Source organism: Haliaeetus albicilla, chromosome 24 (assembly GCF_947461875.1).
Source record: "Haliaeetus albicilla chromosome 24, bHalAlb1.1, whole genome shotgun sequence".
In the NCBI taxonomy this organism is placed as follows: domain Eukaryota; kingdom Metazoa; phylum Chordata; class Aves; order Accipitriformes; family Accipitridae; genus Haliaeetus; species Haliaeetus albicilla.
In genome coordinates this window covers 11736747-11751525 of record NC_091506.1, presented here as the reverse complement: position 1 = coordinate 11751525, position 14779 = coordinate 11736747, and the positions used below count along the sequence as shown (strand labels likewise).

Here is a 14779-nt window from a genome sequence, read left to right as displayed (position 1 = left end):
TCTGGCTGATTAGACAGAAATTCCCTCCACTTCTATTACACACATTTGCTTCCACATTACCTAAAGCCATCATAAAGAGGCTGGATTCAAGAACGTGTTATCACCACCAGACACCCCACAACCAGCACCCCACGTGTAGTTTGACTCCCCACAAAAGCACTTCATGGAAACCCAGTCATCCACTTCGAAGGAAAGGCCAGCAGAGCCCTCTGAGAGCTTGATGCCTCCTCAGCCCTTAATTATTCATAGTAAGGCTTTTCTCTTCCAAGGCTGTGCTCCACTAAAAATGCTGATGCCACTTGGCTCCAAAACTTGATGCATGGCTCATTCTTGCTCTCTGATAAACAGGAGCATTAATGCAGATCTCAGAAGCTAAGCCGCAGCGAGGTCTTTCCTGAGATTTGTTGAAGATGCTGAGTCTCTGGAGACAGAAATTTCCCTTGGAAATGGATGTTCAGGTTCTGGTCTACTCACAGTGCCCTTTTTCCCAGGAGAGGAAGGAGGAGGAATGAGCCATGTTAAAGGTTATGCAGGAGTCAAATAAAACATTGTTTATTCTCTGTTGAAAAGGACCACTGGGGAGATCTGCAGGCCCTGGCAAAAAGCACAGTCCCAGTTCAATCAAAAGATGCACAAAGCGCCCAGCTAAAGTCTGCGGAAGGTGCACGTAAGCCTTCGTTAGCAAAGGAAGCACCACGAGACCGAGGATCTCTTCCAACAGCAAACACCAGCTATATGCTGGTTTTGCAGCCTGTGTGTCTAGCACATATCCTCTGAAGAGGGACACAGACTTATATTCCTCCAGCTGAAGGGAAGGAGATAGGAAAAAAAAAAAATCATGAAAAAAACCTTGCTGGAGTGGTAGACCTTTCTTTGCAAAGAAAATACCTACTCCTCTCAGTTTTACCCAGCATCCAAGCTTCTTGGCTTTGCCAAGTGTTTCGCAGGGAGGTCTCAGCATGACGGTGAGAAGAGCGAGCTTTGGGTACCTACTCCCATGCCAGGACCTAGGTGATCGATAAGACTGTAGGAAATCACAGTCCTGTCTCCAGCCCACAGTCCCTTCTCCTACCGCACACAGCATGGGCCACCCCACTGTCCCTTTTAATTCTCATCTCCAGTGGCATAATGAGAATTGCTCCAAATCCATTTTATAGAGGTATGTGTTGAGGAAATACCACAAGCATCTATTAAGTATTCTAGGGAAAGATTTAGCTCAAATCAAAGGTCAGGAGTCTGCAATTTAGCAATATTTGTGAGGCACGATTAACATGGGGCTATTACACCCAAGGTACTTTAAAAAGAAACACGGAGAGGCCAGGGCAGGCCGTGCAATAACCTTACTGTAGGGAGTCAATTGGCATTGCTGCTTTGGCACCACAAGGTATTTCTGCACCATCACGCACAGCTGCAACCTCACCCAGCATCTGTGGAAAAGACATCCACAGCTCCTGCATTTCACAGCAAATCTCACCTTACTTAAAGCAAGATCCTTTCTCACAAGCCAAGAGAGTCTATGCAGTTGTTCTGGAGGCTCAGCATTCACAAGATATTTAATTCAAATGCTGCTCAGCATGTACTGAGGGCCAAAAATCACACTGTTGCAGAACAAGGATCACTGAGGCCAGTGACACCAAGTTTAATACGGATACAGCAGCTTGCATAATTTCTCTAGGGTTTTGTTACCAAGGAACAGAAAAACCCGTATACATACACTGCCTTGCATGGCTGTGCAGATTTTCATGTAAGGGTTTGAAAGTGTTTTGCAAGCAATGAATTGTGCTTCCCAGAGGAGCACGGTACCATTTTACAGATTGGGAAACTGAGGCACAGCTGTCACACAACTTGTCCAAAAATACATGCTTGTTTAGTGGATAGTCAGACAGGGTCCAGAAGTCCCATTCCCCTTTGCTGAATGAATAATTTTACATCTCCTAATATTGCTGGGGGGAATCTTCATCCATCTTCAGAAACAATAGTTTTAGTAACCAAATAAACCCTTAAGCCTTCCACTTTTTTGAAGACATCTGCTCTTTTTAGGTGACATTGACTAAATTAATAGGATAAATGAATTGGATAGTACCCTGTTAAAATTCAGTATCAGCAGCTCTAGCCTGAATCAGTTAACATCTGCCCCCAAATCCTGCCCGCATTTTTCCTTCCAAACCCAAATTCTAGCCATTTCAAAACATTCAGGTGGAAAATCAGCAGCCACCAGGTGACTCACTACAGGTCTAATCAACCCTCTAACCTCCTCCACCAAAACAGGAGGAAAGCCTACCGAAACGTGCTCAAGTACAGCAAATCCCATCGCTCTGTCCACCTGGCTCATGCCAGGAGGACACAAAGGACTGTGCAAAACCTGCTCATACCCATATGCTTGAGGGGTACTCACCGTTATCACGACAGATACAAGGGAAACAGAGTCTGCTCCAGGTAGTCAGACACGCCAGTGCTGAAGGTACAGGAGAGCTGGCTACCCCACCACTCAAAGCTGGGGGATGACAAGTGTTTTCTTAAGGACCTTTCTCTCAGCAGCTTATTTTGGAGGAAATAGTGTGGGGTTTTTTCCTTCTTGCACCAGGTTTCCTTGAGCCTCACCTGGCTTTGCTCGCCTCCCTAAGGAAGGTTGGCTTTTGTAACCAGGGTGGAAAATGTTATGAGCACTTGCCTGGGGAATAAGTGAGGTGTGCCGGTAGGGATGATTTTTTTCCTGCTGTAATGCATTTTGGGGGAGAGGAGGGAAAGGGGGAAAGGAGAAAGGAAGAAAGAGAAAGGAGAAAGGAAAACGGAGAAAGGAAAACGGAGAAAGGAAAACGGAGAAAGGAAAAAGGAGAAAGGAAAAAGGAGAAAGGAAAAAGGAAAATGGAGAAATAAAAAGGAAAAAGGAAAAAAGGAAAAAGGAAAAAGGAAGAAGCAAACCAGGGAGCTGCCCCCTTCCTGACACAGCCCAGCGGCTCGTGATCCCTCCAGCTTCACAGGCACATGGAAGCATTTGACTTCATGGGCCCCTCTTCAGGCCCTACCCACTGCCACCGCTCAGCAGATGCCGTTTGTGGGATGCTACCAGCCCTGCAATCCATCAGCAGGAGAGCCCCATAGGCCTTAAAATCTTCAGCCTAAAAATGAATGGGCGGAGGGGCAGCCAGGGGAAGGGAGCGGAGGACAAGGACACAGCAAATTGCTTTGCTCATTCGTCATCTCTGGCAGAGAGCTTCCCCCCTCCATGAGTCAACCCTAAAGACTTGCAGCCCAGCCTCGTGTCATGACACACACAGCTTATTTACAGAATAACTATTCAAATGGCACCGGTTTCTGGCTGATCAGTTTATTTGTTGGGTTTTTTTTTTTCTTTTTCCCCCCTTTGAAAAGGCTGATGAGATAGAGTGTTGCCACAGGAAAGCATCTGTTCATTGCAACGTTTATCTGGCATCGGCAAAGGGCAGAGATTTTCCCGATGCCCAAGGGAAGTGCCTCCCCAGTTCGCACTCCTTTTAAATGGAAATGGCAGATTAATTTAATTCCTTTGGTGGCCTTGAGAAATCTCAGCCCATTTGATTAAAAGCCTGCCATGGCCCCATCCTATGCTGGCCTCCCTGGTGAAAGCCCAACAGCCAGGGGATGCTCAGTGGCAGTGGAAAGCAGCTGCCCTGTCCCTTGCACCGAGAACAGGGCTGGCCCCTTGCAGCTCATCCTCAGCGCACAATTTTGGCTGGGAAACCATGAAGCCAGCTGGGGAATGCCATGATTCAACACTCCCCCGCAGCAGCCTTGGTCTCTCACCAAGGGCAGATGTGGAAAAACAGCTTTCCCTCCTTGAGGGTCAGCCCACACCACCCCAGCATGTAGAGCTGCAGCAGAGAGCTAGTGCAATGTAAAAACCTTTATTTTCCCTGGGGATGAACAGGCCAAGTATCACTTCATGGTGGTGTCTCCAGCTCTTATAATGAATCAAGTGAACTGTGTGGCCACGTGTCCCCCCAGCCCCTTCGCCAAGTTTTCAAAATGGGAATTAAGAGTGCTCTCTTCAGGCTAATAACATCCCCACACTACTTCCAACACCTGCTCTTCCCTTCCCTCATCATCTTCCTGTGGCTGGTAAAGAGAATGTCTGTAATAGTTCTGATTTGGGGATGATACACTCATCTCCCATTGCAGTTATTAGCTGTTGCCTGGCAAAACTGTCTGCAGAGATTGTTTTAAGCTACATGTTCTGCATCATCTTTCCTTAAAAGAAAGCAGGGCAAATATATCCCTTTACAGGGTTGGGGAGAAGCACTCTCTATGCAGAAATTATCTGAGAAGGGGGCTGGTTTTACATCTTGGGAAGTATCTGGTTGTGGTCCACTGTACAGCAACACAAGGTGGAGAATCACTGCATAAAACCCTGCCATTGCTCTCTGTTCACTCAACCCTAACAGTTTTAGGTGGGAGAGTTACCCGAGAAGAAATACCAAGACACCTTCATGGCTATTTTTGCTCCAAGTCAGGTTCTAAAACAATCAACTTTCTGCAACATAGGCACCAGGGGACTGTACAAACAACAAAACCCCCAAAAAGCCCATTTCTCACGCACCATTAATTGTTTGCTATTGTTCAGACTTGACAGCTCTGTGCAAAATCCCTCCTTAACTCTGCCTGTCCCCTCCTCAGGCAGAGCTGCCAGCCCAGCCAGCCCGTGAAGAGAGGAACGGACATCCCTTACTGACCGCCGCAGAGTTACCACAATCACAGTCATACAGAAAGGTAGAAAATAGGGTTTGGGTAGTTTCTGTTTTCCATCTTTTAAGAGTTTCCTCTTTTTCATGAATACCAGCCAATTTCTAAAGAGAAGCTGCTCCTGTAGCACGGCAGAAGCCAGGCAGCGTGCAGGCAACTGCCGAGGCATCAGGTTTTCCTTCCAACTCTCCCAGTGGAGTAGGTGTCTGCGTGGCACATGGCTGCCCAGGTCCTGGCAGCCTCCACCCCCGTGAGAGATCCCGTATGTCCACGCTTGTGGAGTTTCTGCTGAAAGGAAGGGGAAAGCCTGGGGGAAGGAGACGCAAAAGGAAGCCGAAAGCCCTCAGGGCTGGCACGAGTAGCTCCCTTATCCTGGTACAACACTCTTGCACATTGCGTGGAGCGAGTTCTGGCGTTCTCAGCTCTCTTTCCTTGGGGGTGGTGTGGTATTAAACTCTCTCAGCTGCAGATCCTTTTCATTTCCCTCCTCACTGACAAATCAGAAAACAACCTGATATTACGGACTCCTATTCCTCACTGGATCCTAGACTTAAAAGTGCTGGACTGGTTTGCGAGGTTTGTGGAAAAGACTCCAACCTAGTCCAGCCTGGGGCTCCAGTGGAGGCAGAAACCCCTCTGGAGATGTATATGCAACATCAAAATCTAACGCACAGCTCAATGAGCTTCCAGAACCAACACAGCTTCAGACTCTGTGGTAACCTTAGATTCATTAACGACACTCCCTGCAGTAACAGCTGTGTGTCACAAAGCCAGCTCAAAATGACTTTACAGTAGCTAATAATAAGCCCTTTCCCAGGGCCTGAAACTGAAAATCAAATGAAAAAAAAGCCACCAACCCTCTAAACCCTCAAACTTCATATCTACTCTGTAGAACGCTCTTTAGAAATACCCATCCTCTGCCCTCCAGTAAATTCTCTCTTATTTGGGGTCAATCAGTTGATCACCCCTCATTTATTTCAGAAGCAGATCTGAACTAACGTTTCTAAGAAAGGGAATAGCTCCAGAATTAAGCAGGGTCAAAATTCAGAACTGAAGGCACAGCCACATCAAGTCTCTGCCTGCTTGCAGCTCACTCCCCTGCACACATTGAATAGCAGTTATTTGCAGTGCTGGCAGAGCACTCCAGCCCCCTTTAACTCCGACTTCTCCTATGCCCTCCTTGCCTATGTTAGAAAATCCCTTTTTTCCCCCTCCTCTAAAACCAGTCATCATTCCTGTCAAGACACGTCATTTGATAAGGGCATTTCAAATGCATTCAACTAAGCCAGCTTTGAACTCTACCCCCTACACCCGCGTTGGCAGCGCATTGCTCAGCAGTTTTTCCACTGAAACCAAGTACCTTAGTTACTGTGTCTAGTCTCACATACTTTCCAGGCAGTCAGAGAAAATGCCACCACAACCATCTTGGCCTTACCCATGATAGTCACGTCGTATTCGATCTGGAAGAGTGCCTCCTGGCTGCACTGCCGCAGGATGTTGATGGCGTCAGCGTGGGTCATGCTGTGCAGAGGGATCCCGTCAACGCTCAGCAGCCTGTCCCCAATTTTCAAGGACCCTTCCCTGTAGGAAGCCACAGGCAAAAGGGGGTTTTGTTTATACGTATATGTGTTTGTTTATATTTAGATATCTTTTCTATATATGTTTTTATATATATATTTAATACGTTTACATATTGAGTGGGTGTTTGTGTGTGTGTATATATATAAAAGTCAATTACTTTGATCCTGCAGGAATTGAACACTCCTTGGGACAATAGTTTGGGTTATTTATAGTACGAGGCCCATCATATTAGATTAGCGGCATGAGACGAGATAGACTGCCTCCTGCTTTCTAACACAGCATCAGCTATTCATTTGCACAGGCTTAATTAAGTGGCTGCCTCTGGAAGGGGAGTTTCTCCTTATAACACCTACACGTGGGTCAGCCTATGAGCACCGGAGCCATCCTCCCCGCACACCACAGGTCCCACACCACGTGTGTCGTTCCACGCCACCAGCATGAGAAGCCTTGGGGGGGCACCAGCAAGGAGGACAAGAAGGATACTCATCCAAGAGCACGGTGAGAACTGCCAGTCTGTCTTGTGAAAGCAAACGTTGGAGGTGCAACACGAGCATTACCTGTCTGCTGGGCCACCCGGCCTCACGTAGGTGAGCACCAGCGGTCTGGACTTGTGCCAGTCTTCATGGGCTCCCCCTGCAATCAAACCAGGAAAGCCGTAAGTCACTGGAGGTTTGAAAGTCTGAATGAGAGTGCTGAGAAAGGAGAGACATTTATCATGTAACAGCTGACACAGCCTGAAAGGAAAAAGACTGCCCTGGATTAGGCAGCTGGCAGTCCTTGAAGGCTGCACAGGATGCTCTCCAGGACATGCTTTCACTTCTCAGCTGAGGTTTATGACATTCATCTTCTTACTTTTCTCTTCCCTCTTCCCAAATGACCTCTGCCAGTGCTCGTGCCCTCTTTGTTTTTCACTGGTGAAGCTACTAACCTCTCAGCACGAAGCCAAAGCTGTTGCCTTCCTTGTAGAGGGACACCTCGATGGTCTTGGGAATAATGCCAGCACTGCTCTCTGGCACTAAAGGAAGAAAGGAAGACCCAGTTACTCCCAGATAAACCTTTTTCACACCACCCTGCAAAACAATACCAAAACTCATCCAAATGGCGTTGGAATGAAAGTCTAGGCCAATACCCATATTGTAGCTTCCCTGTTTGGAGGCAAAAAGAGCCCAACCTGGACGTGTGAACCTTTCTCAGAGCCAACCATTGTGTTTTAGGATGATTTCACCAGCTCAGCGTTGTGCATCTCCCTTCAAATTTGTCTTGGTTAATACTCTGACATTCAAGTAAAACCATCTCGTTTATCAGCTGGCTTTAATGCGTTCAGCATTACTCAAAAGCCAGGAGCTTCTGCTGCAGATGGAAACTTATTAAAAAAAAACCAGCAGCAGAGTACGGAATCAAGTCACCGGCTGACCTTAAAGAAAATGAAAATCCCAAATCCTCAGTGCAAAAGGTTGGGGTTTTTTCCTCTTACCTCTCATATTTTGACTTTAAAAAAAGATTAAGTGAATCCTTTAAACTGATCCTAGGGGCAATTCAGTAATTTTATGTTAAATACACAGTACTATTTAATGTAGAAAAGTAAAGAAAAAAAGAAAGAAACTGTTTCTGTCCCTTGCCATCCCCTGCTATTTAATGATTTATTGAACTGCTGCAGTAAATATGGGACAATTTCCTAGTCTTCTCCAACCAGAACTCCAGATGGCATTTCAACTTGGTCCACTCTGAAAAGATCAATTCCTAATCTTCAAACCAAGGGCAACGAATGGCCACAAGGATAATCAGAAAAAAGACTAAGAGCTTGTCTTCAACCTGGCAGATTGGAGCTGAAGGCTCCCCTAGGCACGTCCGCACTAGTGTTTCCCCTTGGCTTAGGAGTGGGGTTTTCGAAGCAAATCTCCCCACTGTCCTCACTGACCACATTGGTCGTCACTGCCAAGCACCCTGAGGGCTAGCAACCTGCACCCAAATTAGGGTTAAACTAGCCCTTAAACTAACCTCAAAAACGTACAGTGGCAGCATGGTACCACCTTGCAGGCCAGCAGCCCTGGGGACCAGGATACAGTGAGGCCAAATAAATGCCCAAAACACTGTCCCCCACGCAGCCACTTTGCTCCTGCTGCTGTGTGCAGTCTGCTAACAGGGACACAGCCTGGAAATACTGCAGAAGGGAAAAGCTCAAGGCACAGGAAGGCTCCCAGCTAAGGGGTGATACTCACACATCAAGAAAAGGGTATAAAGCATCCACAATCGAGTTCAGAAACCATCCAATTTCTGTCTAAGCATCCAAGCATGAAGTTCTGCAACAGCCTTTCGTAAGACCATGGGGAGCGGGGAAACCTAACCTAGTGTTAACGCAGGGTTTGGTTTATTTATGAAAGAGATGATATGACACAGTGGCCTGAAAACTAGACTTGGATTTGCAAGGTCTCTTCCAAAGCAGGAAATTACAGAGTGGGGAGAAAAATTCAAACCCACATGCACAAGTTATTGAATTGCACTATATTTCTGCTCTTTGCCCAGGGAAAGAGAAAGAAAGAGAAAGAAAGAGAAAGAGGCAGGCGCACACAGCAATAACAAACCCTCACTGCAGATAAAAGCCCACAATGAACTGGAGCAAGGCAATAATTGACAAGTCCCTGTATTTTGCAGTGCCTCTTTGTTTGGATTAGTCATAAACAGCATCAATAATCTCATTGGAGAGAAGTCACTATTTCAGTGTGCTCTTCCTGCTCATTCAGAGGTGAGGACATTTTGCATTGCTGCTATTGATTGAGCCGTGCAGTATTGGCACTGCTGCTTAGCTAGTAAGTACAGCTTATCAGATTCCTGACAGCCAGACTCACAGCTAGGGAAAAAGGTTAAGAGTTGTCATCTCTAGTGTGCATGAGAACATGGAAAACTTGAGACACAGTTTGGTTTACTAGGGTTGTATGCAAAAGCTAACTAACGTTTACAGCAGAACAGAGGGGGATAATGGATAGAGGTTCAGCTAATTCAGGTTATATATTTTTTCTTAGGGCTTTATACGGTCATTTATATGTTCAATACTTTTCATGTAAAGGCAGCAGCTATACCAAAGCTATGAAGTGTAAAATAGCTTCCTATCTGGCACAAAATGTTCAGATTTCATTAGTTTTGTTTCTCCTGTCGTCTTATTTTTAGTTGTTCTATTTCTTCTGCCCAATCATTCTCTGATTGATTTGGGTAACTGAATGAGTAATAACTGGGGAGATCATTTCACAATGGAAAGACGGTGATGAGAAACTGTACTGAGGAATTTGTTTTAATCAGAACAAACAAATGAGGGCAACAGCACATAGCCTCCCACATCAGGACACAAGCCCTGTTAACATGAGTTGGGCTTGCCAGCTTCTGCCAGGGCCCCTTAGCTGGAAAGCAGATTGTTTCAGCGTCCTTTCTGAAAACACGTAACATTTCAAAGCAACTTGAGGAATAACAGCACTTGCCACAGTTCAGAAAAGAGGATCTGGCAATACATGCTTAAGACTGAATAAAAACTCCCGTAGCCACACTCCAAAAGGGAAAAAGAAAAACAAGCTGAAGCAGCATCAGGAGGCAGATTGGCCTGTGCAACCGAGTCACTCCGAGGCAAGACAGACCTAATCAGCCATCTCCCGCCGGTGTGCATGAACAGGCACCCACTGTGCTGGAAAAAGCGCTCTGCTCTGACTGCACACAGCTCTGCAGCATCCACCGCGGCGCTGCGAGCAGATGAAGGCAGAACGTCAAAATGCCCCTGGATACTGCCTTGGCCACGACGGCTAATGCACAAGCAAGCCCAGCTGTACCCCAGGACAAAAAGCAGCCAAGAAAAGAGAGTAGCGTTATCAGAGATGCACCCACCGGCTGGCGGAAGCTCGTACTCTACTTCCAGCACTACCCTTTCGCCCACGTTTTTCAGCAGGCTTATGATCTCGTCATGCCGCAGCTTGGTCAGGTTAATGCCATTCACCGACTTGATGTAATCTCCGACGTTCAGCTGGTCACTTCTGCAAATAAAGGGAAAAAAAAAAAAGCAGTGGTAGCACAAAGTCTCTGCTACACTCAGCCTGGACATGCCTGGGAAACCTTTGGTCACTGGAGGACTTTCTGAACAAGCCACCAAAGCTGAGCTGATCTTAGCTGTCTGATTATGTGTGCCTGCTACCAGAAGGAAGTGCTAAAATCAAAGCCATCTGTCTTTCCCAGTGGCAAGCATTCAGATGTGTACATATAGCAACAATCACAGTCTATGTGTTCACAACCTCTCTTTTTGTTGCTCAGTTCCCATTCATGTAGAGCAATCAGTCAAAGAGAAGCACACCAAAAGCTGTCTGAAAAAAAAAATTCCAGCAGGGAAAAAGAAAACATCTTTCTTTTTGCCTGTTTTCTGCAAACTTGTTCAATTACTCCTTCCCTTTCTCTGCTTCTTGGAGCCTTTCTTTTTCCCATTCCTTTTCTGAGCCAATAACGTTACTTACACACTCAGTATTCAGAACAGATACAATATTAAACCACTTAACTTGATCAAGATGTATTGTACCATGCAGCTCTCCTGACAAGGCTGCCTAATTTCACAGAATCCCAAATATCCCTATACAAAATTTCAGAGCAAAATTGCACAGAGCATGGGAAATAACTCACAATAGAAGACGTTCTACTTACTGAAGCAACAACTTTGCATTCTGGGGCACTTTAAAAAAGGGAGTCAGGTGCCAACTATTTTAATTACAGCTATATTCATTCAGTAGCTAGAACATGCAACTATTCCTCTCCAGTTTTACTGTGCTCTCTGCACCCCATTTCCATTTCTCACCTTGCAGCCAGTCCTCCTGGCCTCAGATTGGAGACTCTTGGCTTCCCATCTTTGTCTGTGCCACCTGAAATGGTTAACCCAAGGGTACTTCCTTCCTTCTTAATCAGCTCCACGATGGTGACCCCTCTGAACTCCTCTGAAAGATCAGGGATAAAGACAAAACATTTCAATGGAAGGCACATTCCTCCCAATCCCAAGGACACCCTTTTCCTACAGGTGGTGGGAGAGCAGACCTGGGATGACTTGTACAATTAGCATGAAGAGAAAGCTTCAGTCTATTTAAAATTAAGTTGTGAAACAGAAGGGTGTCCTGGTGGACCCACAGCAGTGGAGAGAAAACGTCTGCATGCAGGTCTGGCAGGCAGGACCAAGCAGGACAAGGCAGAGGAGTGAAGGCTTGTGAGAGAATAAAAACCTTGTGTTTCAAGGTGCTGGAGGCAGTGGAATGACTCAAAACCAGGCTGATGGGATCTCTGCAATGGTCCAGGGAGACTACCTCAGCAACTAGGTTTGTTATAGAGTGGGGAAGGTGTTAGGAGGGCTACGTGTCAGGCAGTCACAGTTACCATGTAGGAGGATGCTGTGGACCTGCAGTAGCTGCCTGGATGGACAGAACAGGGTGGTTCTTAAAATATTGTGATAAAAAATATCACAAGACATCAATACAGTTGGGAGATAAAGAACATAATGGGAGGGGATGGGATCCTGCCATCAGCAGGGGAAGGAGAGAGAGGCATGACTTTCATTCATTCCCAGCAGTTTCCCTACCCATCTGCACCTGGTCTAAGTCAAACTTCTCCATATTACCCACCTCATCTACAGCTGGAATTGAAGACGTGAGTCACTTTTACGACATAACTGGTCCCACATGCACTCCAAGCCATAATCCATATGCCAGGGTCAGGTTTAGGGGATGCACACCCCACGGCTGCTGCACCAGTACAACTTCTTTGTTTGCTGCAGGCAGCATACATTTTACCTTCCTTTAGTCCAAGATGACACTCTTGTTTGTCCAGCACCTATATATAAGCCCGACCTGATCCCAGCTTTGATCCCATTACGGCTCATGCCTGGGTTTTACAAAAACAGGGTCCCTAAACTATTCCAACTTCTGGATGGAGGAGGGGAGTAAGTTAGCAGGAGAGCCAGCACCGGCCCAAGGAAAGACCAAGAGCTCTGCAGACTCGGCAAAAGGCAGCTCCCCATTAACCCACATGACGGCACTCGCACTCTTTGCTCAAACGAGGACTAGTCCTGGGGCAAATCAGATGACTTTCATGCCTTGCCAGAGCCTCTTCTAAGAAGCTTTTGCAGAATTTGTCTACAACATGATCCATCCACCTCCACTATCTCTGGTGTACTGAAATCTCCCACAACTTTACAGGAGGAAAACAGTCTCCCTCCCACAGGGCACCTTTCTCCAAGGCCTTGCAGGAGAAAGTGGTGATGGGCATTGGCAGCGCACAGAAAACAGCAGTCCCACAGCTGTGGACTAAAACCAACTCCACAAATGGCCCAGGAGTTTGTTTTCACAGCAAACCCCACCAGGCTTAAATGAGATGCTGTATTTGGAGAGGGAACATTTGAAACTTCTTGCACACTATGATTTCCAGAGCAAGGCAGGGTCTCTTAAATAACATATTGACACAGAAGATCCATGCTGGTGCAGGGCTTCACCCCTCCATCCTCTTTCACTGGGAGAAAACACGGTGTCATTTGGCACTGTGGTGCCTCATCACCAGCACTTTGCTCCTTGTGTAATGCCACCGTGACACCAGAAATTGCACCTCCCTTCGAGTCCTGCAGGCACTACCTATTTTATAAAGCACTTCCAAGAATAATCTGTGCACTTGATTAATGCGAGCAATCTAGCGCCAGTCTGGAAGGTGTTTAGGCACTGCTGGGCACCCATTTAACGTGGCACTGGCAGCTTGTTGTAAAACATCAGGTCCATAATGGTTCTGCTCTTTAAACTCAGTTTTGATCCCTTGCCAACTACAGTAGCTTAGTTTTCAATTCACCAACCTAAGATCCCAGGGGCTGCCAGAAACTTTGTGGGGCCTCCCTGCCGTGCTGGAAGGAACACCATCCGGCACTATCCTGCAAATTTCCTCTCAACTACAGACATAACTGATCAACACAGATGGTGCCGCAAGGGGAGATTATTAGCTCTTCAATGGAGTTTAATTTTGATCCTTGATAAGTGTTTAAAATGAGAACTCCCAGAGCGCAATTACCTATTGTTATGGGTTCAAGGAGAAATCACTGCTCTGAAAAAAGGCAAGTCTCTGAGGTCAATCTATCAAGATAAGCAATAAGGGATTTTGACCAATGCCTCTATAAATCTACTGCCGCTATCACAGACACACACAGATGTAAAAGTGAGCTGGTTAAGCAGGATCTGGTCCTTCAAGACATAGTGTTTAAGTGCCATATGACAGTAATCTTGGATTTCTTCTATTAGCATATATGCTTGGATTTTGCTGCTCAGAGCATCCCAGGGCAGGAAGAGCACACCTGAATTTTGCCCTGCCCGTTGAGATGTCTTGAGCTGGGGCTGTTGGACGTACTGGCTCTTGTGAGCGGGGAGTCAGCCTCTCTCCATCAGAGCTGCGGTACAGTGGCAACATGTTGCAGAAACCCCCAGAGAATGCAGAATATCGCCCACAAAAAATGCTGAATGATGAAGCAATAGCAAAAGGGCCCCGTTTCCTCCCCATCCCTTACAACACTCTAAGCCAAACCTGTGACTGGGTCATTAACGGTCAGAAGTCAAAATCAAGCCCTGGGCTTTATTAGGAAGATGATGAGTTTTCCAGAGCAACCCATCCAAACCTGCTGGTATGCCGCTGGCAGACAAAGCCCAGCACCAACAGAGGCAAATGTACTACTGTTTCCCACTCCCTCTTCAGCCCCTGGGGGTGTTTCTGTTTGTTTTGACTAAATATCAAAACAAACTTAGTCACACATGGGAAATACCAAGCTCGCCAGGCACTGCTCGTCTCCCTCCCCGCCCAGTGAGTTCAAATGTGGCAGCACTTCTTCCCTCTCTCCTTTGCTGCTGTTTTCCTCTTTGTGGGTGTCAGCCCAGCACAGGAACCAGTCCTTTCCCAGCTCCCTGTAACCACCATAAACAGCTCTACACCAGACTGTGATTGCACCAGTAACATACCACTCACTGAGATGAGTTACTACCATCCATTTCTGCCCTCCAGCAAAAGCCTTGCTGATAGATGCACCAAAATGGGTGTTTTGGGGCGTTTTACCCATTTTAGGGGTAGCCAGGTAAAGCGTAATGAATGCCCTGATGTTTTGGAACAGGAGCTGATCGCCTCCTTTACCTGGGATGCTTTGCCTCCTGGAGACCAGGGCTGCGTCCATCCCACCAGAATCCTTGCTCCCCTTCGAGTAAGGGCCATCGTCTGTGAGCAGAGCAAACACAGAAGCTGAAATTAGTACCAAAAGCAACAAACAACAAATCCAGAGCACTTTAAAATGTTTGTCCTGGTGACACCAGAATTGGGATCACATCCGTTTCACAGACTGTAGGCAAGAAAAAACACTTCCAGCCCTAGCTTTGCACTGCGCCATATGGGCTATCTTGCTTTTTAGAGAGGGAGGGAAAGAAACAAGAAGGCAATAACATTATCTGATTTATTC

General features: G+C 46.6%; 1 protein-coding gene across 4 annotated transcripts in view; it reads right to left on the bottom strand.

Moving 5' to 3' along the window:
* The window catches only part of GRIP2 (glutamate receptor interacting protein 2), a 291938-nt gene that overhangs the window by 47984 nt on the left and 229175 nt on the right, over positions 1-14779 (bottom strand). For 3 of the 4 annotated variants that reach the window (XM_069812126.1, XM_069812125.1, XM_069812127.1), the window contains exons 2-7: positions 14461-14541; positions 11120-11255; positions 10168-10313; positions 7229-7315; positions 6858-6933; positions 6155-6300 (exon numbers count right to left, since the gene is read on the bottom strand). In XM_069812126.1, coding sequence (XP_069668227.1) covers positions 6155-6300; positions 6858-6933; positions 7229-7315; positions 10168-10313; positions 11120-11255; positions 14461-14541 — 672 coding nt within the window. The remainder of the gene's footprint in view (positions 1-6154; positions 6301-6857; positions 6934-7228; positions 7316-10167; positions 10314-11119; positions 11256-14460; positions 14542-14779) is intronic. The other variant, XM_069812128.1, reaches the window with a different exon arrangement.